This window comes from Pantherophis guttatus, chromosome 6 (assembly GCF_059756535.1).
Source record: "Pantherophis guttatus breed Tessera chromosome 6, ASM5975653v1, whole genome shotgun sequence".
Classification (NCBI taxonomy): Eukaryota; Metazoa; Chordata; class Lepidosauria; order Squamata; family Colubridae; genus Pantherophis; species Pantherophis guttatus.
This window is the reverse complement of record NC_142068.1, coordinates 48,607,833-48,632,085: the sequence shown is the minus strand read 5'-3', so window position 1 is coordinate 48,632,085 and position 24,253 is coordinate 48,607,833. Positions and strand designations below refer to the sequence as shown.

The window sequence follows — 24,253 nt, the reverse complement described above, 5'->3', positions numbered from 1 at the left end:
ATTCCAAGCAATAATTAAAAATTGACTTATCACTAATTTTGACAGCTATTTACATCTAAGAGAAATCCATCATTTTTACCATATCATGATAGCCCAACACTCATTTTTATTTTATGGATTATGAATTTTTATAGTGTTGTTAAATTCAGGGCCCAGAAAAATATAATTTATCAATAGGAGCATCAAATAAGCATTCCTTACCTTAAATACTTTGCCAAAAGCACCATCACCCAATTCTCCTATAATTTCCCAAAAGTCCTCTGGATTCAAATCTCTCTTGACATGTTCATACTGTTTCTTTTTCTTTTCACCTCCCAACTTGAAGATCTTACGGAAGTTAAAGAAGGACATATTTGCCCTTTTTAGTTCAAAAACTATTTTAAAACTCTTCAGAAAAAAAATCAAGCAGTTGTTGTGTCTGCTGTTATGGTCTAAAAGAAAAACAGTACAAAATTGTGACTAGGGTGCTATGCGTCAGCAACGATGCTAAGAAAGGACCGGATAGGGACAATTTGCAGTCTAGATTTTTGATTCGGCACTCAATAATCCAACCTCACAACCAGAACAAGTAGCAGCCAGCCACATGCGGTTTCTCACATGCAGTTTCCCACAAGTTTATTGCTGTAGGTTTACCAACCTAATAATCATATAATTCGCACTACCTTCTTCTAATCACTCAATGCATATGACCAGGCTCCAGAGACACTATCCCAAAAAGATGGGTTGCCCGTAACAGAAAATGCCCACTTGATTCTTCCAGATAAAGGATCCAATATTAAATGGTGAGCATGTGGGCAAAAAAATCAGGCAGCTGTATTCAAGCCCTGCCGCTCCTTATTCAACAGCACAGACGGCTAACATCGTGTCAGATGCAACTCTCCTTTCCTTGGTGGTTGAAAACTTCAGCAATCCATGAGAACGGAAAATCGCATCTTCTTTCCTACGACGGACTTGCCTTCAAGAGAGCATTCTGTCTATTGGGAGAGAGGCAAGAGACAAAAAATTAAGTGGATTAAGAAAATACTCAACCATTTTTAAATTTTCTCCCCCCCCCGCCCATCAAACAGTCTATGTATTAAAAATGAAATGAAAAGTTATTCCCTATGGGAAAACAGACTTATATGAAAAAGCCTCCTCGTCCACCCCCCCCTCTCTGTTTACTGCCCCCCCCTTTTTTTTTCGTTGGGGAAAGATGGCAGAAAAATAGATTGGGAGCAAAGAGTTTCTCCAGGAAAAGCAGCGACCCTCAATGATGGCAGCTGCTGGTCTTTTCCAACAAAACAAAACAAAAAAAGGGGGGGGGAGGGAAAGATGGGAATGAGAAACTCACCAGCCGAGACGGATTCTCGTCTCCCCCGCCGCAGGAGAGGCGATGGGGAGGATGACGCCCGCCGCCTTAAGCGTTACTTCCTGTGCCTTTCCCCCCTCCCGTCCGTCAAATAAGGGGGCGGAGCACACAGGAAGGAGGCTCGGTGGTCTCGCTTCCTCTGCTCCCGCACCCTCCCTTGGTCTTGTTCTCTCAACCGCCGCTTCGCGCGCGCGCCCGCACGCAACCGCAAACGCCCCTGGAATCTCTCCCAGCGCTTTCGCCCACACCCCACGCGGCGGCGCCTCCTCCTCCTCCTCCTCCCTCTCGCTCTACCGAGCTACGCAGGCGCTCTGCCACTCCAGTTCCCTCGAGTGCGTTTTTCCCCAAGGTTTTTTTTTTTTTTCCTTTCGCCGTAATTCCCTCCTTCGGTTCTAACCACCGGATATTACAACAAACAAAAGGCGGGGCAGAAAGCGAAAAGATGAAATCTCTTCCGGTTTCTCTGCACTAGCTCGTCCTGTCAGACACCGTTCCGCCTTTGTAAAGAAGCCAATGAGAGCGCCGCCGGTCTCTCTGGCGGGTAAGGCAGGCCGGCTTTAGAACTGAGGTCAGAGGAGTGAGAGAAGAGCTGAGGGCGGGGGTGGGGGGGTAGGGGATGGCTATGAGTGGAGACGTGAGGACGCCCTAGTATGGTTTCTCGACTACCGAAAGCCCGGGTTTGGTGGGGGGGCGGGGGAGTTATTTAGGTGCTTCCTCTGTAGCACCAAAGGACTAGGAAAGCAGGAACAGAACGTTTAAACACACCCGACTGGTGTTCTGGGCTGGGAATCTGAGACTTCATTTACTCTTCCGACGATCACTTTCTTTAAACTGAGAATGCTTGGATGAGTGCGGTTTTGTCATGACAACTTTGAGGGGAGATCTGCAGTTTAGCCCTCAGCCAGTCTGGAGCCACCTATCGTGCATTAAAATGTTGATTCAAAAGCAAGTGTCTCCTTACCTCAAAAGAGCTTTACTGGAGTAAATATAAATACAATAGGCATGAAACATTGTAACAATACTTTGGTTATGTAAAGGCTTATGTCGAGAGAAAGGAATGTCCAAAGCTACTTATTCTAGGGCAAAATTAGGGTTGTTGCTTCCATTCTTGGTCTTAAAGCAAAAATGGTAGATTACTCTTATCATCTGTTTTGCAAATTCAAAGTAGTTCCATTGCTATTTCTATTTTTTGTTGAACATGGTGTATGTATAGCTTCCCCCTTTTCACTTAATGTCCATGTGAAATTATTTCATTTTTATTTGAGAAGTGGAGATGTTTGTCCTGCTTTAAAAAGTTTTTTAAAGCCCATATTTTGACTGCTAAATTTCCCAGTTTGTTCCTGAGCTTAGTTCTCTTATTAAATCCTGTTTACCCTTGCAGGTGCTAGTTTCTTATCTCCTGATCTTGAAAAACACAATTGTTTACAAGTTTCAGACTACTAAGAGATAATTAAATATTTGTTCATCTTTTTAAGTAGACTTCCTTTTATAGCTTATTCTGATTTCATAAGCATACTTTAAATATTTCATTTTCAGTTTTAACACAATTTGTTAAATTCCTGTACATAAAAGCCTCCATTTTTCATCTGTCTGCTCTCTCTGACCTGGGAATCATTCTTCCTTCTTGATGGAAAATTTTTCTTAATGAAAATTGCCATTATTGTAATAGTGATATATCATTACCAGTTTTAATTTCAAAAATCTGAATACCGTAGAGCTGCAATTTTCTCTGAACAATTTAAGGAATACACCCAACTGAGCAATATGAGATGTAAAAGAAACTTCATAAGAACAGATTGCTGGGACACAAATGAGGAAAACAAAAATCATTGTTTGCATTTAGATGGGCAATTTTTCATGTGAAGGCAGTAGAAAAAGTAACTTTTTGAATAGAAACATTATTATGCAGTTTTGTTCTAAATGTTATATATCACTTTTAGATAAAATAAAAAATGTGAAATTGGAATGGTCTTGCTGCTTCATTGTGCACTTAACATAGTTTCTTTTTCATTCAATTTTATCTGATGAATTAGTATTAATATTTCCTTAGTCATTTCGAAAAGGTTTTTTTTTTTTTACAAATTAAGTTAATCCAAATAGGTATTTAAAGCAGATCATATGGTAGCCTGATTTGAGTTCATGTCTCTGGGTTCTGTGACAAATTCATTCAGCTGCTGTAGAAATTAGATCCTTATATTAATATTGAAACTAAAATAACTGGATTATACAACTGTGCAGGGAACCAACTGAGGGTCTCTTTCTTAAAAAGAAGTGAACTGATCCTGTTTGGTAATTAGTAAGAGTCAAACATATAGTTATTTAAGTTAAAGCATATTTAAGTTAAAGCATACAATTTTTATTGTCTTTTTTCCCCCTGCAATGGTGCTTCATATGCCAGTGAGGCTTCAGTCCTATAGATACTTAGTTAAATTAAGCTCCCCTAAATACAGTTGAACTCAAATCTCCAAAGGCTTGCTTAATAAGTGTATACAATATTAATATTTCTTGAACAATAGCATTAATTTTAATATTGTTTCTTTAGTAGAAATAATGCATCGTTTATCATTTTATAAAGATTGCCCACTAAAAGCAAAAAAACCTTTTAAAGCCAGTGAAATTGTTCTTTTACTTCAAAGAAAGTAAGCAGCTTATTACTAACTTATCAGATAAAGCAATTAAATTCTCCTGGCCATAAAATGTCAGTTGAGTTCTTAATTGTGGTTGTACATTATGTGATAAACTCTTTGCAGAGATTAATAGGAACACAAATCATCTTAATGTTTTGATGAAAAAGAATTTGATGACGAAAGAGAATGAAAGCAGAATTTCAAATACTGTAGTCTTAAAGTAGATGAAGCAAAAATATATTTAGACATGTTTTCTGATATTTACATTAAAAATTTCTCTTAAAGAATAGTTGGCTGGCTAAACCGGTCTTAAATAGATATTTTTTATTAATATATATATTTGTGTATGCATGCTATCTGAACTAGACTCGGCAAATGCAAAATATGTACAGTATTTCTGAGCTTTTTAATTGTACTGTAAACTAAATCTTCACATGATTTCTCAAGAGTTAATCCTTCTAAGCTCCTATTAAGGGTATTTGGGACTGTACTCTTAGTAATGCAATCATTAAGATTGAGATGTGTAACAATTAGGCTCAATTGTGTTGCTATAATTGAAAACACAGAATATATTCTATATTGTACCATGAAGTTAAGGTTATATTTTTTACTATATACTATACTATATTTCTATATTGTTAAACTTTGATGAGCTTGAATGCTACCTCTGCAAGAGTTAGATTTATATTTGGAAGGACAGAAAATTTTACACATGAAATGTATTAGTTGGAAAAGTGAAAAATGTGTGAGATTTTAAAAATATGTGAGACAGCTTATTAAAGTCAGAATCAATATCATATTAATATATATTCATTATTGTACTTCAGTATGCACACATCAATGTATTAAAATGAGCCATTATAGTTGGTCAGTGCTTTGAAATATAAGACAAAACTGTTTCAGATAGCATCTGTTTTCTGTATATGCGTGTTTCCTCAGGAGGGAGAAAAGGCAGCTGTACAGTCCTCAGCAAATATGCAAATTGAACTGTATGGCCGTCATATAGAACCAAAGCACTCTTTGCCTCCAGATACAAAATAATATACAGATGTATTCTGTGGTAGGAACAGAGGGTAGATTGTAGGATCTCCTGTGCAACTTTGCTTCACATAATGTCTCTTAATTTCTTAAATCTGACAGTGGTTTTTGTTCCCCTGTTGCTGGAAAATAAAACAAGCCTGAACTATTGGATCACTTCAAATGGATCAAAGGAAGATTGTGTAGCAAATACAGTACAGAACATGCTGAGGTTCAGCTAATTAAGAGAAACAATTCCAGAGAATGAAACTACAGTAGTCATTCTTTAATGACTGGTGTTATATTCCTAATTGCTCTATTAATGTCACTGGAAATGTACCTTGATCTAGCATGAAGGACAGGTCACCTTGGCAAAGTATGCAATGACCTGCCTGCAATTCTTATCTAAATTCTATATTACATTCCATCTTTTCATTTACACCACCAATTTCATGATCCTTATTATTGCTGATATTAAACTTTCCATTCATTAGTACAAAAGTATGAACTTGCATATTCATGTTTTTTCTGTAGATGCTATATTAAGTATAGGGAAGTAGATAAATAAGCTGGTGTGAAGCCTCATATGGATGTCTTGTTTTGATAATGCTTAAATAAAACATATTTTAATGAAGGCCCACAGGTATTTTCTACTTCTAAGCACCATTTTGGAATTGCTGTGACACATGGAATTCAGTCATATCAAACCTTAGTAGTGAGGTGTAAGTGCAGAATACACTACTACTACTACTACTATTACTACATTTCTATTTCTACTAAAACTGGAGCTAGGCCAAGTGAAATATTTCAGCTAAAAGCATTAGAACAGCTTATTTTGTTTCAAGACAGTTCTGCATTATATAAAGCCAGGATTAACTGTTGTTTGATAGCTCTTTCTGGCCCTACTTGCCTATCTTCCCTATGTATGTATGCTTGACACTGTCCAATGTAGTTTCTCTTTTAGAAATCATGCTAAGACTTCTGGATCTTAATTGTGTATGTGCTTATACTTCCTTAATAGGTCTTCCCATCAATTTTCTCAGAAAGTGAACCAACCACTATGAAGCTAATTATACTCTATTTTAAAACTTGAATTCCAAGATGTGTGTTTAAACATTCTTGCAAGTGACTTCAGTAAAAGCACTAATACTAGTAAATATTTTTAATATCATACAATATTTTAAAACTTTTATAATGCACAAACCTCCCAAAAACAGCTAGAGACTCTAAAGTCAAAATATTAATGGAACAAGTAAAAATAGTTGGCCTCCCTCTATTGAAATAACATTAAACAAGAGAAACCAAAATGGGAACTGCCTAAATTCTCAAAGAGCTGTCTTTTTACATATAAACTAAAACAATAGAATTTTAGGAGTTGACGGATTTAACATTGTTTCCCTATAACATATGTAATTCCAAAAAGGTATCCTATTTCATGAATGCATGTCAAAGTTTATATGTTTGAGTAAACTGGTATAAGCCTTCTAATGATGATTGAGGGCCTATGTGGAGAAGCATGTAGAATTTTTGCATTTGACTACTCCCAATTTAAAATATGTGCTTTTTATTTTCCAGATTCCCTATCATAACAGTGAATTTTTACATAATTGGATATAATTCTTTTGTAAAATAGCATTTTTTCAGTTTTTGTATAGTAAGTGATTATGTTGCATATGACATGTTTATATTATATATACTTTATTCCCACCAGACTTATTTCATATCAACTTTAATCGATGATTGGTTAATCTGTTCTTGGACCTAAATTATTTTGGAATGTGTGCTGCAGCTATAGAAACAGAAGATGAGGTCCCATCACTTTTGTGGGGTTTGAATCCAATCTTTTCATCCTTTGCAAGACTATACATTAAAGACATATTAGAAATGAAAGAGTCTAAACAGGTTCCAGGTAAGTAGTGAAACTGCTATGAACTTTATAACTTTATAGCTATATAAATACCATAGCTTGTTTTACTGAAAAACCAAGCATTATTATGTTGTGGTGGATAATCTTGATTACAAATTTTCTCTATTCCTTTGGCACTTCCATTGATGTGCTGAAATCTCTTCCCTTTCATTCCAATGTTGCATTACTTTCAGAGACCTCAAACTAGAATCTTTTCATTTGTTTGGAACATAGTGAAAGAATAACTTGAATCTAATAAATTTATAACTCAACAAAAATAATTAAAGGTATCTGTAGTTATTACCAGAAAACACCAATGAATTATTTTAAATATTTTGAATTAACAGTTTTTAATCAGTAAACGTGTACATTTGATTCTGTTCTAATCTTTGTGTTTCTAAATCTTATCTATTTCTTGAACTTTATAAGAATGAATTATCGCCTCCATTGAATCTTGGATGTAAGTCTTTCCAAAGTATTGATTAATTGCGCAACATAAGTGATGTCATGATTTTTCTAGCACTAAAAACTTTGTGTGTTGATGTAAATGGAGGTAAGGGCATGGCTTTTAATTAAATGAAGTCATTGTTTTATTTGTGTATGATTGCTATAACTACACAATCTATAATATAGACTATGCTATAGATTGTATACTTACTACAACCAAGAAAAAATTATTGTATAACAATTTTTTGTCTTTTTGTACATGATCTTGAATAACTTAAACATTGGGGAAAACTTGAAATTTAAAAAATGTATTAGGAATGGCTCAGTCTTTCTGCCAATAATATCCTTATCTGATTTCCTATTTTCCACCATTTGTATATCTTACACAACAGCCTAAAAATAATCATTGGATACTTTTCATGCACACTTCAGAATCTTCCACCTCTACACAAATGGAATAATGAATCATACTATGAAAATAGAATGTTTTCAATTGTAATACTATATAACTATATGTGGCATTTTATAGTCATCAGTTGGGGTGGCAAGTTTGTCATCGAGATCAGAATGAATCTTTGTTTTTAAATGGCAGGAAGGAAAGTTTGTAGAATATGAAATGACTGCCATTTAAGTGAGTTCCTATTAGTCTCTATCAGTGGCATATGGAAAAGGGAATGAGGATGTCATACATGAACTGCATGCCCATAAAGAGGAATGGGGCTTCAATTACATTGCTTCATCCACCAACTTGACTTTTTTTACTCTCCCTGCAGCTATCAATAATTTATATTGTGAACTGCTATTCAAGAATAATACTTCATGTGGAAAATAGCTATTGCTGAGGAAAATTTAAGGGATAATTTTATGTGTACAAATTATGGTACACAAATAAATTGGGGTAGGATACAGATTATGATAGCAAGTTTGTCTATACCCATAAATTGTGAATCTGTGGTTTGTTTTTTATCAAACTTTAATCAAATTTCATTGTCTTTAATTACAGAATAAAATGTAAAACATTTGAATTAAATATTCCATAAGTGTCATATTCAAATCTGAATTTTGTAATCTGAAACTAATGTATTAAAATATTGTAATACTGTACTTTGATAAATTGTTTTATATCAATGATCATAACCTTTGGATTTCTTGATCAGGATATGTGAAACTATTAAAATTAACATAATGGCTAAGAATAAAAAATGTTAGTAGTATTTTGGAATCCTAACATTGTGAAAACACAATGTTTTTAAAGAACTAAATCTAGGACTTTACTATTTTCATTTTTTGTTTTTTTCTAAGGTATATTCTTTTACAACAGACATCCAATAAGACAAGTGGATATTTTTGGTATGGTGGTTCTAATAAAAGAAAAAGATTCCTTTTATATTTGTGGAGGTAATCGATAATTAAAGATTTTTGTTTTTTAGTTTTAGTTTCATTTTTAGTAGGATTAATATTATGAATATTAATCTATAATTCTGTAGAACCAATATTTCTAGAGAAATGTATATGTCTTAGTCTCTCTAGGGAGACCAGACTGGAAATCACCTCTATAGGAAAGTTAAAATTACTTATATTAAGACTGGTTAATATAGTCTGATATTCTGTATCCCTTTCTCCTCCTCCTTATAGTTCAATGATCTAGGGAGGTATCTCCCTAAGTTGCTTCTGAATATTATCTTGTTCATAACTTTGAAAAATGCTTCAAGCTCTTCTCCTAAGCAACAGATCTTGCATATTTCCATTAAGGTTATCTTCTTGCACCATGTTTAATCACTCAAAATACTGCCTGCATTAACAGTGAAAGCCTATGTACGTATACTCAGAAACAAGTCCTTTGTTTCCATCTGGAGTGTTTAATGGCACATATCAGAGTGTGATAATTGACATCTGGAGTAACCTTCAGTTTGTTAATTCACATCTCCTTCAAAACTTTTCTGACATCTTTTTAGATTTACCTCTAAGAGATGGAAAACAAAAATAAAAAAATGACCTGCCTACTTATATACTGATAATACTTCAACCTAGTTGTTTTGGTGACCAAAGCCATTGATTTCAGATAGTTGCTAAAAGGTAGAAACTTTGATCTTATGAATCAAAAGGCAAACATATTCCCCAGACACTCCTCACATTCAGTTTTGATATACCCAAATTCTTGGCTTAAAGCAAGTACTGTTTTTCAGCTTTGGAGTATGGGGTAGGAATGAAGTAATTTTCTTCTAGTACTGACTTCTGGGAATGTATAAGAAGGTATAAATATTGTATACCTAAATTAAATATGAAACTATAACGCTTGATGCCAAGAATTCACGCCTATTCAAACATATTGCAAGGAATGCAAGTATTATTCTTGCCTTGAATGTTTCTAGTAGTTCAGAAGCTCTGAGTGTGAAAGAGAGGAAATGTGACTATATTATGCATAGTTTTCTCTTTCTGATTGCCCTTTTTTCACTCTCATTGTAAACCTTCCATTTTTCATTTTGTAACCAGCTTCTTATTGCTACCCAAACAGAACTTAGCAAAAATAAGTATTTTATTGGGAATATTTACCTGTTTCCAATTACTCCTTATTCTCTCTTTCTCCACATGGTCGAACTATTTTTAGTTCATTTCTCATACTGTGTACCAATATGCCCCTCCTTGTTCTCATAGCCACAGTCAGGCTGAGTTGCCCAAAATAAGTTACAACTTCCCGTTCAGCTTAAAAATGAGCTTGTGCAGCTGGTGAGCTGAATAGCAAATGTTGCATCAGCTGCCAAGCCCAAATGATTCATGAAACCCTCCTGTTTGTGCATAGAAACTGCAAGAGAAAGAAATAGGAAGTTCTTTTTTACCTTTCTAATGAAAAATCTGTACATTTATCTTAACTTTATTTATAATGACTTCATCATCAAAGAAAAGTTTTTTTACAAGGTGTGATTCATTTCTGAATAATGCACAATTACTGGTAACTGGTAAAATGCATAGGAAAATGAAGAGACAAATCATTGCCTAGAAATGTATCCATTCTCTAGAATCACCTCTATAGTTAACAGAACACAGAAGGATGGGGGTTGCAGAATTTTCAGCAACGGTTCCTTACAGACTGAGAGTAAAATAGAAATGATCAGAAATAGAAAGCCATACATAATAGAAGCAGTCTTTCAAACCAAGGACTGCTGAACTACTAGAAAGGTTTAAGAGCAAGATTAACACTTTTCTCAGCTGCTCTTCAATATATACTCAGTTTATGAGGAGACTAGCATTAATGACATATATTACTCCACAAACAGATGTGCTCATTATACCTCAAATACTTGTTAATCTGCTTTGATATTCTTCTCTACTGCATCATTTTATAAATGCTCCAATCAATGCCAGATGAGGACTGCAAGAAGACAGAATCATTATTTATTATGACTAGAAAGATACTTTCTATATTAATTCCTATTATAATAGGAAATAGTAACCTTTAGAACGAAGAGAATTGGATGAGCGGAAGCTGGGAGAGTTTTAAACCCCAATATCATTGGATAAAATGTAAGGCTTCCGTCTTTGTGGAATCAAGGGGAAAAAATTCTATCAAAATGATCTAAATTATCACTATTCTTTTCCAGTGGATGATGGCACTGGTGTAATAAGCTGCACCTGCTGGAAAAATGCTTTAGCAGAAAAGAAAAATATGTCAGGTAATATTTGTTGCTGTTGTTTTCCTCTTTAAGGATATTCAGTATATGCTCCAGCCAAGGTTGTTTTCAGACACCTTTACAGTAACCTGTACCTTTTCATATCTTGCTTACTCATGAAAATTTGATTGTTGTAGTAGCCCTTGAGATATGGGATACTGTAGCATTGTTTCTTCTCATAATGGGGTATTTGCTTGGTTAAGTGTTGTATGTTCTTTGATGTATAAATATAGTATAGGTATTATAATACTTTATGCTATTGTTTTTATTGTAATACCATGTTTCCCCGAAAATAAGACCCTGTCTTTCCTAAACAGGAGAATGGTAATTTTTAAGTGAGAAAAAATACATATCTATAGAAACATGACTTGCATAATTGTAGTACTTGAGAAAATGTCTTTAATTTTATTGTGTTCAGTGAACATTGTTATTAATAACATAGCACCTTATGAGATGTATATATTTCTCAGCAGATTTGGAATCTCAGCCAAGTACTTTAAGTGGTCTGAATCTAAGTGACTTGATAAGAAATCTCCAAATAGCAATTCGGAAAAAAACAATTCTCGAAATTGGTGATCTAATCAGAGTCCGTGGTTGCATTCGAATTTACAGGCAACAACGGGAAATCAAGGCTTCTGTGTATTGTGAGTAATTACCTTATAGCAGAATGCATTATTATCTTTATTTTAAAGTTGCAAATTGTAATCTGAACATTTTTCAGAAAAGATTGGGGCTTTTTTGGTATGTAGTAACTCTTATATTGATGAATTTTGAATTATTTTATTTTAAATATGAAATGTAAATAATCTTTTAGCACTATTAAGCACTACTAACAATTTCAATATCTTTACATTTCTCATATCTTTTCAGATAAAGTTGATGACCCTATGTATGAAACTCAAATTTCCAGAATGCTAGAACTTCCCCGTTTATATAAGGATATTTATGATAAGCAATTCCAGTTCCCAGAAGAAACACAGTGGTCAGTGAAAGCTATATATATTGATAACTAAGTATTGAGTTGTTAATTCATGAAAATGTGAACCCCAGTTATGACGAAACAGGCTATTTTATAGGAAGCATTGTATGGAAACAGAGGAAGAATAATGAGGAATGAATAAATATAGGATGAAATAAGGAAGAGATATCGATGAACCCAGAGTACATATTGTATTAAAGAATTCTTAGATGCATTCAGCAAAATCATCTTAAATCTGTAATGAAACTTTGGCAAATTAAAAAAAAAGTATTAAACCCTTGACTATCAGTGGGCTTTCAAGATGGCCAACACATTGAGCAAAATAAATGGACATCTTTCCTCATGCCATTTATATTCTCATTTTCAAGCCCAATTCTTGAGTTTCATATATTCCATGACACATCCCAACTAAGTCTAGTTCTTTCCAAATATATTGTGTAACTCCCATAATTTCTAATCATTCAGGTCATGTTGGAGAAGCCAGAAAAAGAGGTCAAAATAATAGTAATCGAAAATGTCAGCCACATTTTAAGCACAGATGTGCTTAGTGTACTCTGTTATCATGTGTGCTGACCTCATAACGTTATTTGTAATAATCATGCCATCCACTTCCAAAATTATATGCAGTCTTCATTTAGCCATTGTAATCCATTACAGTGAAATGGTGCTAAGCAACATGGTTCCAAAGCAAATCACATGATTGGCAGATGCTATGAAGATCACTAGATGCTACGATTTATAAATTTTAAAATAAAATAAATTTTATTTATTCTCTATTAATAGTAATCATGGTGCATCAGATGAACTGGGTTCTGTTATGAATCTGAGTAAAAAAATAAGGGATTTTCTATTGAGGAACAAAATTCCGAGCTTCTATATGCAGGAATTAGAAACAGTTGAAGATTTGGTATCATTGGCCAAACAGAATGCTGAGCAAGTGAGTAAAGTTAACTTTGTAAGAAGTTTTTCTCTTGTGAGAATTAATTAATTAATTAATTAATTGAAAATGAACTAAGTATTAGGGCTAGACAAATGTTGCATATTTAAAAAAAAATAAAGTTCATATCTTTTAATGGTGTGCCAGCCTAATAATTTGTATACTCCTAGTTTTAGACCTGAGATATGACAATTAAAAACTATTTTAAAAATATAAGATGTACCCGGTTTAAGAATGAGCTCTATTTCCAAAAACTGTTCTTAAATGGAATTTGTATGTAATCTGGAACAGTATCATTGTGTACTATTGTTTAAGTATTATTGTGAAATGAATTTGGAGCATTATGTATTTAACTTGAATCACAGAGTATTTAAATTCCTCTACAATAGGCTCCATTCTTAGCTGTGGGTCATTCTTAAACCCAGTGTTTTAATCTAGGCACTTGCTTTAATGAGATTTTAATAATCAGGAGCTGGATGAAATAACTGATATTATGCATGGTTTTTAAGTGTCTTTTGATAAAAACTATTAAATATATAGACCAAACTAAAATGCAACATTATATGTTAGATTTCAACATTTAGCTTTAACTCACTGTTAATTATATTAGGGAGTATTTTAGAATTATTTTTTTACAAATAATGCCTTTTACAGTTATTTGAATAACGGGACAAAATTTTCCTGAACTTAAGGTTAATTAAGGCCCAATTTTTTTTTACAAAGATGGGACATTCAGTGTAATGTTCTGTCAGCATTCTGACATCTGCTTCACATTATACTTATTCTTCCTGGGCATTTTAACTTGTTTGGAAAGAACCTTGGGGTGAGGGATTTGAGAGGCTCCAAGCCACTAACCTCTAATTGAAATCAGAATTGTTCATAAAGTAAATGCTTGTTTGAGAGTTGGACTGATTTTCAATAGCATAATGTTTCTGTTTTACATTGCACTTCTGGTTAAATAGGAATTGGTTTATAAAAAGTTCATAGTATGCAGAAAATAAGATCATGAGCCACATAACCATGGTACAGATTGCATAAATTAATGTATGTGATGATATGCATATTTGTATCATTTGAAAATTTGGATCGAACAAACATTTAAAATCTTTTTTTGTAGTGTTATAGCAAGATATCAATGTGTTTAATTTATATCTTACAACTTTCTTTCAAGAGAATAAAAATGTTTAAGCAAGTTTTTCTTTTATTTATACTATATTTTTTTAATGTCAACCCTCAAAAATGATCACTCAATTGAAACACATACACACACACACATCCTACCAACTCCCAATCCTACCAACTATTCCTCGGTCTCAGCTGCTCATTGTTAAAATTGTGAATAATATACTTTTCAGTTTTTTAAAAATATTCTATGTTATTTTTATCCAAGCACACTAATCAGAATCAAGTTCCCTATAGAAGACAGTATTTTCCAGGTTTAGGAACATTCTTGTTATGTAAGAACATAATATAAGCAATGCTAGTTCATCTAGTACATCTGGTCTATTTTAACAGCAGCCAACCAATTGCACAAGGAAGCCCACATGTTTCCTAGCAGATGCTTTTCAGAGACAGTCACATTGCCATCAAGGCTGATTCCCATGACTTTCTTGAACAGGTCCAGCGCTTTTTTGAATGCAACCAAAATGGTTACTGTTTTTATATGAAATGTTTAGCTATCATGCATGACTAATTCTTGGTTTTTCTTGTTTCCCTTCCCTTCACTTTCTAAATCCATACTCTTTTGTTGTCTTGAATTTTCTTTTAAGGCATACTGTTTGTTGGCTTTGAGTTTCCCAGCTATATAGTACTCGCATTTAAAACTCAAATTATAGATTTATCTTCTAAAAGCATCACAGTCAACAATAAAAGTATAAAGGAGTTTGGTCTGTTGACCTTTCATGATGCATATTGAATTTCTTGAGCTTTCTGCTTCCATCGTCATTTAGAACTGCAAGTCAGTTCCTGTGGAGACAGAATGTCTTCCTCACCTTTAATCTTCCATCCTCAGAATCAATGATTCTATTTTTCTCTGTTAGTTCTTTGTTTAAGGTTTCAATATCTTGACTAATTTGTCTTTTTTAATTTTAAACAACATACAGAAACACTCCAGATTACAGCTGAATTAATCATTTTCTTGTTATGTATTTATTTCTTGTACTCTATCAGCTGGGAAATAGCAAGAGCTCTTGCATAATCATATAATCTAATCTCAATCATCTAACTATGACATGAGAAGGAACAGAAAGAAGGAACAGTTTTCCTCTGAAGGTTCCTTATATTCCAATAGCATTCAACTTTAAAACAAAGGATTCATAAGCAATTATTTTTATCAAAGTAATGCATTGCAACATACTAGTCATCACGAAACAGCATTTGATTATGTATTTTTGTCAATTTTCAATCTGTCTCCTGTCAGTATATACTTGGAATATTGTGACTTTTTAATTAACTTTGTTTAAAGAAAACTGCACAGCATTTGGAAGATACTAATAAAGGAAGGGGGAGGGTGAACTATGTCAATTTAACTCCATGGAAAGTTGACTGAATGAAAAGCAATCTGTCTGATAGCAATCTTCAAATATTTAATAGAACAAATATACATTAGAACTATAGATGAGGAAGTTGATTAAATTACAGGAAATGTAGTGTGCAAATAATCATTAATTTATAACAGCACTTGCAACCGGAATTTCTGTCATTAAATGATACAGCCATAAACTGCAATCCCTGCAGTCCCGGTTGATGTTATTAACTGAATTTCATGGTTGTTAGGTGAGGCAGCTTAGCCAAAGTCATAACCAAAACCAGTGAGGAAGCCAACAGAAACTTGTAAGTCTCAAGACAGAAGGCAGGCAAGTGGCTGTGGGAGAGGAAGCATGAGGGTCCATGGGAGTGTGGGCAGGGAGGGCATGAGAGGGTGTACAGAGTTGTGGTACAAGTTGGGAAGAGTGCAGAAGAGGTACAGCACAGGCCAGGGAGGGTGCTTGAGTGGTTGATGCAGCATAAGCACAGAGGGACTGGAAGAGATTGTGCAGGTTCGGGCGACTTACTCCAGCAACAGTGGAGAAGTTAAGGAAGGTTGCAAATGGCAATCATGTGATTATGAGTCACTGCAACTAGTCATAAATATGAACCAATTGCCAAGTGCCCAAAGCAAAATTATGTGATCATTGGGATGCTATGGCACGGTCTGGCAGCTGAAACTCGGAGGATCAATCTTAAGCATGATTTGTTCAAATGCCGTCATAACTTCAGATGGCTGCTGAACAAATGGTTATAAGTCAAGGACTATCTGTATGTTTATTGACCAATATTTGTAGTTCTTTAAAGAGAAATAAATTTATTATGCCATACATGTCTATAGATATCACTGGGTTAATAAATTACACACTGAGCTTGGTAAATCTTATGTATTTAATATGTGTATCATAATGAAATGTATATAAAAAGAGTATATCCACTTATGCTGGGTCATGTATGCCTTGGAGTTTCATGGTCTCATGAACACTTTTCATAAGAATGAACACCATTCTGGCCTAAATCTTGGCTCACAAATGTTTTGAAAGAGCAAAGTTTATTGGTTGTAGACAATACCAAAATGATACAACTTGGCAGAGTAACATGAAGTAGAGTGTAGTACAGTTTATATATTATCTGTATGTTCTTATAACAAAACACAGATAAGAAAATATTACAGTATGATTATTGCTTTTGAGCTAAGAATTATAGAAATATTTCATTCCTCCTAATAACTAATCAAATACTATTTAGGACAGTATATAGGTTTTTACTTTTGATTACACATGCATAGTTCAGCAGAATTAATGTTTTCCTTTTTGAGTTTTCTAATCTATCTTCTATATGCTTTCCATCTAATTAACTTCCTGATACTTCTTTCCTATTCTTTCAGCCAAATCTTTAGTTAGATCAGGATAATACTGTGCAGCAGGCAAAAGTTTTAGCAGGAGTATCTGTAGGAGGTCAGACTGATGTCAGGAACATCTCAGAGTCATAAGCCCCATCCTTTTTTCCGTGTATTGCAATATTTCACACACCCAAGCTGGCAGAGCTTACAATGTAGTGGAACAACACAGCAGTTTCTGTGGATGACTATTGGATTTAGAATTTGAAGATAACATTTTAAAGTCCTCGTCAGCCATGAAGATAAGGAAACTGACCTTGAGCTAGTCCTAAATTATCTTATGGAATGACTGTGATGAACAAAAGCGGAATATGTATGCTGTTCTGAGGTTCTATTTTTAGTAAAAATCAGAACAGAACATTTTAACCCTGCCATTCCACTGCCATATCATTACCATGCTGTCCTGTGTCTTTCAGAGAATAAAAACAAGGAGTGTGGCTTGGCTCAACCATATTGTATTACGTCTTTAAGAGGGGAACATAAAGTTAAGAAAACCACAGAAGTCAGGTTTCCTAAAATGTTTCTCCTAAGCTGCTACCCATTTCTTGTATACTTTTTCTATCACTCCAAAATATTTCATGATTTACAACTCTCTTAAAGGAGCTGTCCAAGCTGAGCCTTATGCCAGTTTATATGATGATTTTAATTACAGCCTGACTTCAGTTATATAATTTTCAGTTATCCCAAAGGAATAATTAGGAAGCTCTTTTCTTTCCTCTGGTAAACCTTTTAGTTCATTTACTTACTGTTTCTATTATATTAATAATTCATCAGCATCTCTTTAGGTAAATTGCTTAGGCAGCAAACTTTTCTAATGTCTGAAATACTGCTAGCCGCAGTCTATTAAATCATAAGGATAAAGAGTTTATTGCTATTTAAAGGTAAGATCTTTTCACTTTTATTCCTCTAATAAGTGAAATAAACAGCCTAAACAAGCATATAAAGTGCCTCTGTACCTTCTTATGCAATTATGTTATCTACTTTTTACTCTTTTCCCATCAGACAAGTTCCAAAGCTGGTCCTTGTTCCAGACTGATTAGAAAGTCATTCATGGAAGCAATAGAGTTATTGCAGAAAGATGGTGTTCTTTTTCAAAAATCAAAGACTTCTCAAAATATGTATTATGTAAGTATTGAAGGCGTATAGTTTTCCTTGCATCCCACTATATTTACATTCAGTTATTATATGGAATATGCTGGTGGCAGGCTAATGCTACTGGCAAATGAACAGTAGAGTTTGAAAATACTGTTTTAGATTATCTGAAATGAGTAGAGTGATTAAATAGATACAAGCAGATTTAATTTCATGTGTAACTTTGGGAGATGCAGATTGGGTACATTCATTAAAAATGTGGAAGGAAAGAAATCATTTTCTCTTCCAAGTAGAAATTGGAGCTGAGTGCATATAGTAACAGTAAGTAGAAATCTTGGAGTTAAATAGTATTGTTATATGCTGAGTTTATATTGGCCATATTTTAGCATAGCACTAGATAACCTGTGTACTTGACTCAGTATTTCAGAAATATTTCCTGATCTAAATAGAAAAACAAAATGAATATGGGTGGGGGGAAAATCAGTGAGAGAGGGAGTTTCAACTGTCTGTCAGCTTGCCCATTGAGTTTCCTTGTGGGAAGCTAGCAGCGAGCATTGCAATCTTTTCCTTCCTTCCTTCCTTCCTTCCTTTCTTCCTTCCTTCCTTCCTTCCTTCCTCCCTCCCTCCCTCCCTCCCTCCCTCCCTCCCTCCCTCCCTTCTTTCTGTTCCCTTCCCTTCTCTTTCCAGAAGGCCAATAAGTGGCTATTACCAGCTGGGGGAGGGAACAAGGGAGTGTGGTATGAGTGTAGGTACTGGTACTCCCATGAATTTGTGGGAAACTGTCAGGGAACATTGAAATTGAGAATCATCTGACTGTGGTTGATAGGGTCAGTGCAGCAGTGATGCTGAAGCAGCAACCCTACAGTGGTGAAGCAACCACAAATTCCCAAATTCCTTTTCTTCAGGAGTTATGGATGGGGTCACAGTATTCTGTAAATTAGGCGGGGGGGAGGGGAAGCCCTATGATGCATAGTTTTGCCCAATTAAGAGTTAATGTCACAATCATTTTAGTAATAAATAGATGATATAAGAATCCCATGATTGTAGTTTGTAAATGATGATTTAAATTTGAATCTGAACATTTCTGATAATGGAATAAATGATAGTTTAGCACAATGTACAATGCTGGCTATAGTGTTTAAATAGGGGTTGATTTTGAATGGGAGATCTGAAAGATGAAATATCCCTGCATGATTATTACATGAAATTTTCCTTCCCATTATTATATTCTTTTGAGATGAGAATGTTGCAGTCTCTAATAAACCTAACCTTTCATTTAGCAGTTTATCCTTATATTTTAGGTTACTGAACAGGATACAGAATTGCACAAAGTAACTCTTGAAGTTATCCGAGCTGATTGTAAGAGACCAAAATGTAAGTAAGCTCACTATCTTAACTGCAAGCAGAAGTAGATATCTTATTATTTCTTATTTGTATAATTCACACAATATAAAAAGTGGAATTATTTGAAAATTCCTGCTGGAAGTTCTTTTACATATTTTCTTATAATTTTAGATACTTCTTGATTTCTGTATTAAAATATTTGTCTTTGATCAATTGTCCACACTCCTTTCTTTTACTGTCTCTTTTACTCTTCCCAAATGATTCTTTGCATTCTGTATTGATCTAAATACATTGATCCATTGTGCATTTCTAGGAGTGTAAGTGAGGCATCTTTGAAGGACATAGGAAAGCACGATACTGAAAAATCTTTCTTTATTGGAAATCTGAAATGTTAAAGTTTGAGCTCATTTAAAAAAACTTTAATGCCTTAGTAGGTCAAGGTACAAAAGAAACATACTAAAGAACAAAATTAGGAATATGTGAGAATTGCATTTTCTTTTAGGACAGGGGAGAAGAATCAAAACAAGGTGGGATAAGAATGACCTTGCATATTGTCTTTCCTCATCAGTGAGTCATAGATACTGCTCAATAGATATCTCTACCAGTCACAATGAAATGCTTATCCTATGACATTTATTATGTTTGTTGAAGAAACACACACATTTTTGCAATGTTACTTGTGCTGCTTTAAAAAAATACAAAAAAAAAAAAGTCTGCCTTACTGGAATTCCCGATAGATATCCTAAGCCACAAGAATATCAAATTACTTCTTTTCCCTGAACAAAAGTTACAAAAGCCCTTACACCAAGATACAAATATTTCACGCCCACCTTACAATGAACCCCACCTAAAAGCTAAGAAATAGTATTAATTATGTGATGAAAGAGCACCAACCATCTGGATGTTTTTTTTCCAAACAGCATGCTTCCCTCTCCCTATTGCCATCCATTTTTCCTCTTATTAGAAAGAAGATATCCTAAGTGGAATGCAATTATTCCTGATTATTCACTCCTTTGTTTAAAACATAGACTTTCATGTCTGAAAGTAAAAAATACAAGAATCAGGACATGATGTTCTTCAGTTACTCATATATTCCTTACTATTAGTACTAAAAGGGAAGAATGAAAGTGCCAAACCTTTAGATGCCAGCCTTCTAACTGAATGATGGGTTCTGCAGTTGCACCAGGAAGACTATGTAAGAATTCTATTCTTTAAGAAAGAAAGGACAACAGTCCACCATTTGGAATCCCATGCTTACTTTCTATTTGCAGATGCTGAAAAAGGGTGCCACATTCGTCACATACTCAGTTGTATTCAGCAAAGCTATAATCCTTATATCACTGAAGCTGTTGTCCGTTGTCTCCTTGATTGGTTGGAGATAAACAGTGAAGTTGTCACTACCATGGAAGAATACTATACAGTCTTTTAATCTAAGGGAATGGAAGCCTGGAGTCAAACATTATCCAGTGATCTACAATATCAAAAATTTTACTGTGTACCTGTTCAGCTATTTTTCTAATTTAGAAGATGATGCAGAATACAAATCATTTCATTTCGTGGTATTCCCAGTAGATATTGTCTGAAGCATTTCTCCTTTCTCTAAGATGAAAAAGTACTAAGCAGTCATATAACATTATGTTGCAATTGCCCCCTTGTGGTTGGATAGACTTAAAAAAAAAAACTTCGCCTTTGGACTACATAGTTAAAAAAAAAACCCAACTGCATGTACACGGAAGAGTAATTGGATTTGTTTAACTTTCTGCCAGAGATCAACAACACAAAAATAACATTCCAAAAATGAACATACAAAAAAGTGAAAATGATAAGTCAGACAAAATAAAAAAGAATAGGTAGAAGAAAAACTTGTCATAGCCAAGATATTTATTGAACAATTTGTGGATATAATTCCTCATTTAGCAAGGAGTTGTGTTCTGGACATTGTGAAGGATATCAGAGATTCCTTGTTTCAGTTCTGTGTTATATTGGCTGCCTCAAAACTTATTGAAATTAAGTATTAAATTGAGAAGCTATGCTGTTTAAAATCTAGGATCCTTTTTTCCATGCAAGTTGAAAAAAACCTAGCAGAATCAAAATGGTGTAAGAACTATCAATTTAACCCAAAATTCAAAGTGACAGTTTTACATGAACCCCCATAGAAACAGTCCAAATTCCAATTACAAGAAAGAATTGGGCATATTCTGAGGCATTTAGACAGGATTTTAAAAATGTTGATTGGATTTCTTTATTAGTTCTTACTTATTTGAAGAGGCAAAGCTAAGGATATTAATGTCAATAGGCATATGGTTATTCCATCTGCTGTCTGTAAAGTTCAAAACTTAATAAATAAGTTTGGGCCCGATTAGAACCAGATTTCTGTTGTTTCCACCACAATATAGATAATGAAAAAATGAATCCTAAAAGAGCTAGAGTCAACCACGGTATTATTTTATTTTGCAACAATGAGTTCAGCTAGCTAAACTTTCGGTTGAAAATCCTCTTTTATGTCAAGAGAGTTGACCCATGAGATTGATTCATACCAGCAATTGATGGACCCAGGTGGGTTTCAGAGGGACTGGGATATTCCTACTGGTCTGCAGCACGGTCCATCTGAAGTTTCAGTTGCCACTTGGAATAAGTGGGTGGTTGAGGCATTGGATCAGATTGCATCTATGTGATCTCTTCCCCTCTTGTGGATCCATTAGTCCCTGTAGTTCACAGAAGAGTTAAGAGAGTTGAAATGAGAGAAGAGACATATAGAGTGTTGTTGGAATTCAACGGGCCAAACTCAACCAAACATGGGCTTGAGTCACTACTAAGACCTGCCTTGTAACAGTATGGATGGCAAAACATCAGTACTCTCTTTCCCATTTCTTACCTAAATAAGCAGAATTCAAATACTGTTTCATTTTTTCTTTCGATGCTAGCATGTTTGCACATTACTCATCCATAGTAAAATAAATCATAGCTAACTGAATTACGTTTTCTAGGTTCATGTGACATACTAGACCATAAATTAACCAGACTTGCTGCTTTGCCCAACAAAGTATTGTAAAAAATAGTTGTTTGGCTTGTGGCTCGATATGTCACACAAATTCAGCCATGTTTTCACTAACTGAATTATTTTAGGAAGCCAGTGTGTAGCTAAAATAATCTACCCAGGTACAATATTGCAACGGAATAATGGAAGTATTTTAGTCAGAGTCCTTTAGGGAAGGATAACCTCTTCCTGAAAAAAGCAGCAGCAACAGCAATGATAGGTTCCTAAAATGACCACATTTTAACACTTAACATCCTTTCATAAGGTTTTCAGTAGGTAAGAGCCACGTTCCAAGTGATGCCATCAGTTGAGAGTAATTTGTTTTATCCACAAATCTGATTTTGTCACCAAAAGCCCTTTGTATGTCTTCTAAAAGCCACTGGTCGTCTACAATGTATGATCCAAAGTGAAAAAAAAAAAACCCTTCAAGTCTGTTGTCGGACTGTATGGAAGATAGATTTCCTAAATAAAGATTCAGATTTTTTTCTTAAAATATTTAAATTTTTAATACTTAACTTTTAAATTACTAAGTATTTTCTTCTTTAATATTTACCATAGCATCTAATAATCGGGAAGTTTAATTTCCCTTTCTTTTGTAATATAGCTTCAGGGATGTTCATAAAAACAATTTAGTCAGGTAAAAAACATTTCTGCTATTCTGAAATCAAGTTGTGTCTCCATTTCATTATCTTGTAACTTGATGGCAAAAGCACAATGTCATGCACTTTTATTCTTCCATAGAAATTGAATTCTCATGGAATGTAATGATAATCTCTTTTATGAGTTGATAATTATCTTAACGAAAACAAAAGTAACCTAACTTGCAAATATGTATATTGCCACAGTGTGGTGCTGTTGAAACAAACTTGGAAAACTTATATTTAATACAGGAGTTTCTTTATATATATCATGGAACTTATATTTTGTAATAAAGTTTCTTTACATATTTAAATGTTTAATTTTTTTAAATACATATTTAAATTTAAGGTGATTTTCCATGTTCAAAATGAGACCTGTATGTACTTCATGACTGAGAAAGATATGCTTCTTGAAACTTTAGTTACTATATTTTAAAAAACTGGCTAGTATTTTTTTTAATTTCCTTTTGCAAAAGCATACTGCGAAGAGCTTTAATATATTTAGGCTATATCTTTCTACAAAACTGCATTTTCGGTATTGATTTTTTTCTAGTCTGGTTTTTGAATTTGTATTTTATGTATGTAGTTATAGTGGATATACCTCTGTGAAAATGCCAGGTTTATGAGATGTAAAAAAAAAATCTGACCAAAATAAATAACTTCAAAAGTCTGTCCATCTTTAATATAACATATAAACTGTAAAATCCAGTTTATAGAAAGATATGAGTCTTACTAGAGAGATACTATGACCCCTTGTATTGTATCTGTTTTTTATTGTTTTTTATTTATTATTTAAATTTGTTTGCCACCCATCTCACCATGAGGTGATTTTTCATACTTTCATAAAATAATACAGTGGAGGCCTGGCTGTTCTTATTTTCCATCATATCCTGATTAAATTCTCAATTTGCAATTTGCAATAGAGCTGGATTAAATCAATATATTCTTCCCTATGGATACTTTCATATACAATCTATCATTTTCTCTTCCTCAATAAAATAAAACAGTAAAACAATTTTGCAAATTCCTTCAGAACCGAGACTTTAATTCATTTCATTTTAATTTGATGTAAATACTTGGCTAACCTTTCTCTTAAACTTTGGATATTAGACCCCTTTCCCATCTATATTTAATATCTATATTATAGATATTAAATAAGATGTTTAATATCTATATATTTATTAAATATAAATATCTATTATATTTATATATCTATAAAACCCAATCACTGTGACAGGTGCAAAAGATTGGGAAAGGAGAGGATAGACTAACATTATTAATTCTATTA

The 24,253-nt window shown here is 33.9% G+C and overlaps 2 protein-coding genes across 13 annotated transcripts in view; one reads left to right on the top strand and one right to left on the bottom strand.

Annotated features, from left to right (window-relative positions):
* SLK (STE20 like kinase) overlaps window positions 1–1,772 on the bottom strand; it is a 40,557-nt gene extending 38,785 nt beyond the window's left edge. For 2 of the 4 annotated variants that reach the window (XM_034440023.2, XM_034440027.2), the window contains exons 1-2: window positions 1,331–1,772; window positions 202–974 (exon numbers count right to left, since the gene is read on the bottom strand). In XM_034440023.2, coding sequence (XP_034295914.2) covers window positions 202–351 — 150 coding nt within the window. In that variant the 5' untranslated portion in view covers window positions 352–974; window positions 1,331–1,772. The remainder of the gene's footprint in view (window positions 1–201; window positions 975–1,330) is intronic. The other 2 variants (XM_034440026.2, XM_087872857.1) reach the window with 1 other exon arrangement.
* STN1 (STN1 subunit of CST complex) lies at window positions 1,459–23,273 on the top strand. Of its 9 annotated transcripts, none has more exons than XM_087872861.1 (11): window positions 1,766–1,889; window positions 6,704–6,901; window positions 7,328–7,451; window positions 8,648–8,743; window positions 10,945–11,016; window positions 11,487–11,657; window positions 11,884–11,995; window positions 12,776–12,929; window positions 17,857–17,979; window positions 19,248–19,320; window positions 20,562–23,273. In XM_087872861.1, exons 3-11 carry the CDS (start codon window positions 7,406–7,408, stop codon window positions 20,717–20,719), a joined length of 1,005 nt encoding a protein of 334 aa, XP_087728987.1. In that variant the 5' UTR covers window positions 1,766–1,889; window positions 6,704–6,901; window positions 7,328–7,405; the 3' UTR covers window positions 20,720–23,273. The 9 variants fall into 9 exon arrangements, with proteins under 9 accessions (XP_034295923.2, XP_034295919.2, XP_060538885.2 ...); XM_087872860.1 differs by having other exon boundaries at window positions 1,832–1,889; window positions 11,484–11,657; XM_034440032.3 differs by lacking the exon at window positions 7,328–7,451 and having other exon boundaries at window positions 1,459–1,889.
* Window positions 23,274–24,253: the final 980 nt, after the last annotated feature.

Excerpts from the sequence above, each read along its gene's own strand:
- STN1 (XM_034440028.3), top strand. The coding sequence starts at position 6,769 with ATGTGTGCTGCAGCTATAGAAACAGAAGATGAGGTCCCATCACTTTTG. Across the intron at positions 11,658-11,883 it reads AATCAAGGCTTCTGTGTATT|ATAAAGTTGATGACCCTATG; the intron begins GTGAGTAATTAC and ends ATATCTTTTCAG. Across the intron at positions 11,996-12,775 it reads TTCCCAGAAGAAACACAGTG|TAATCATGGTGCATCAGATG; the intron begins GTCAGTGAAAGC and ends CTCTATTAATAG.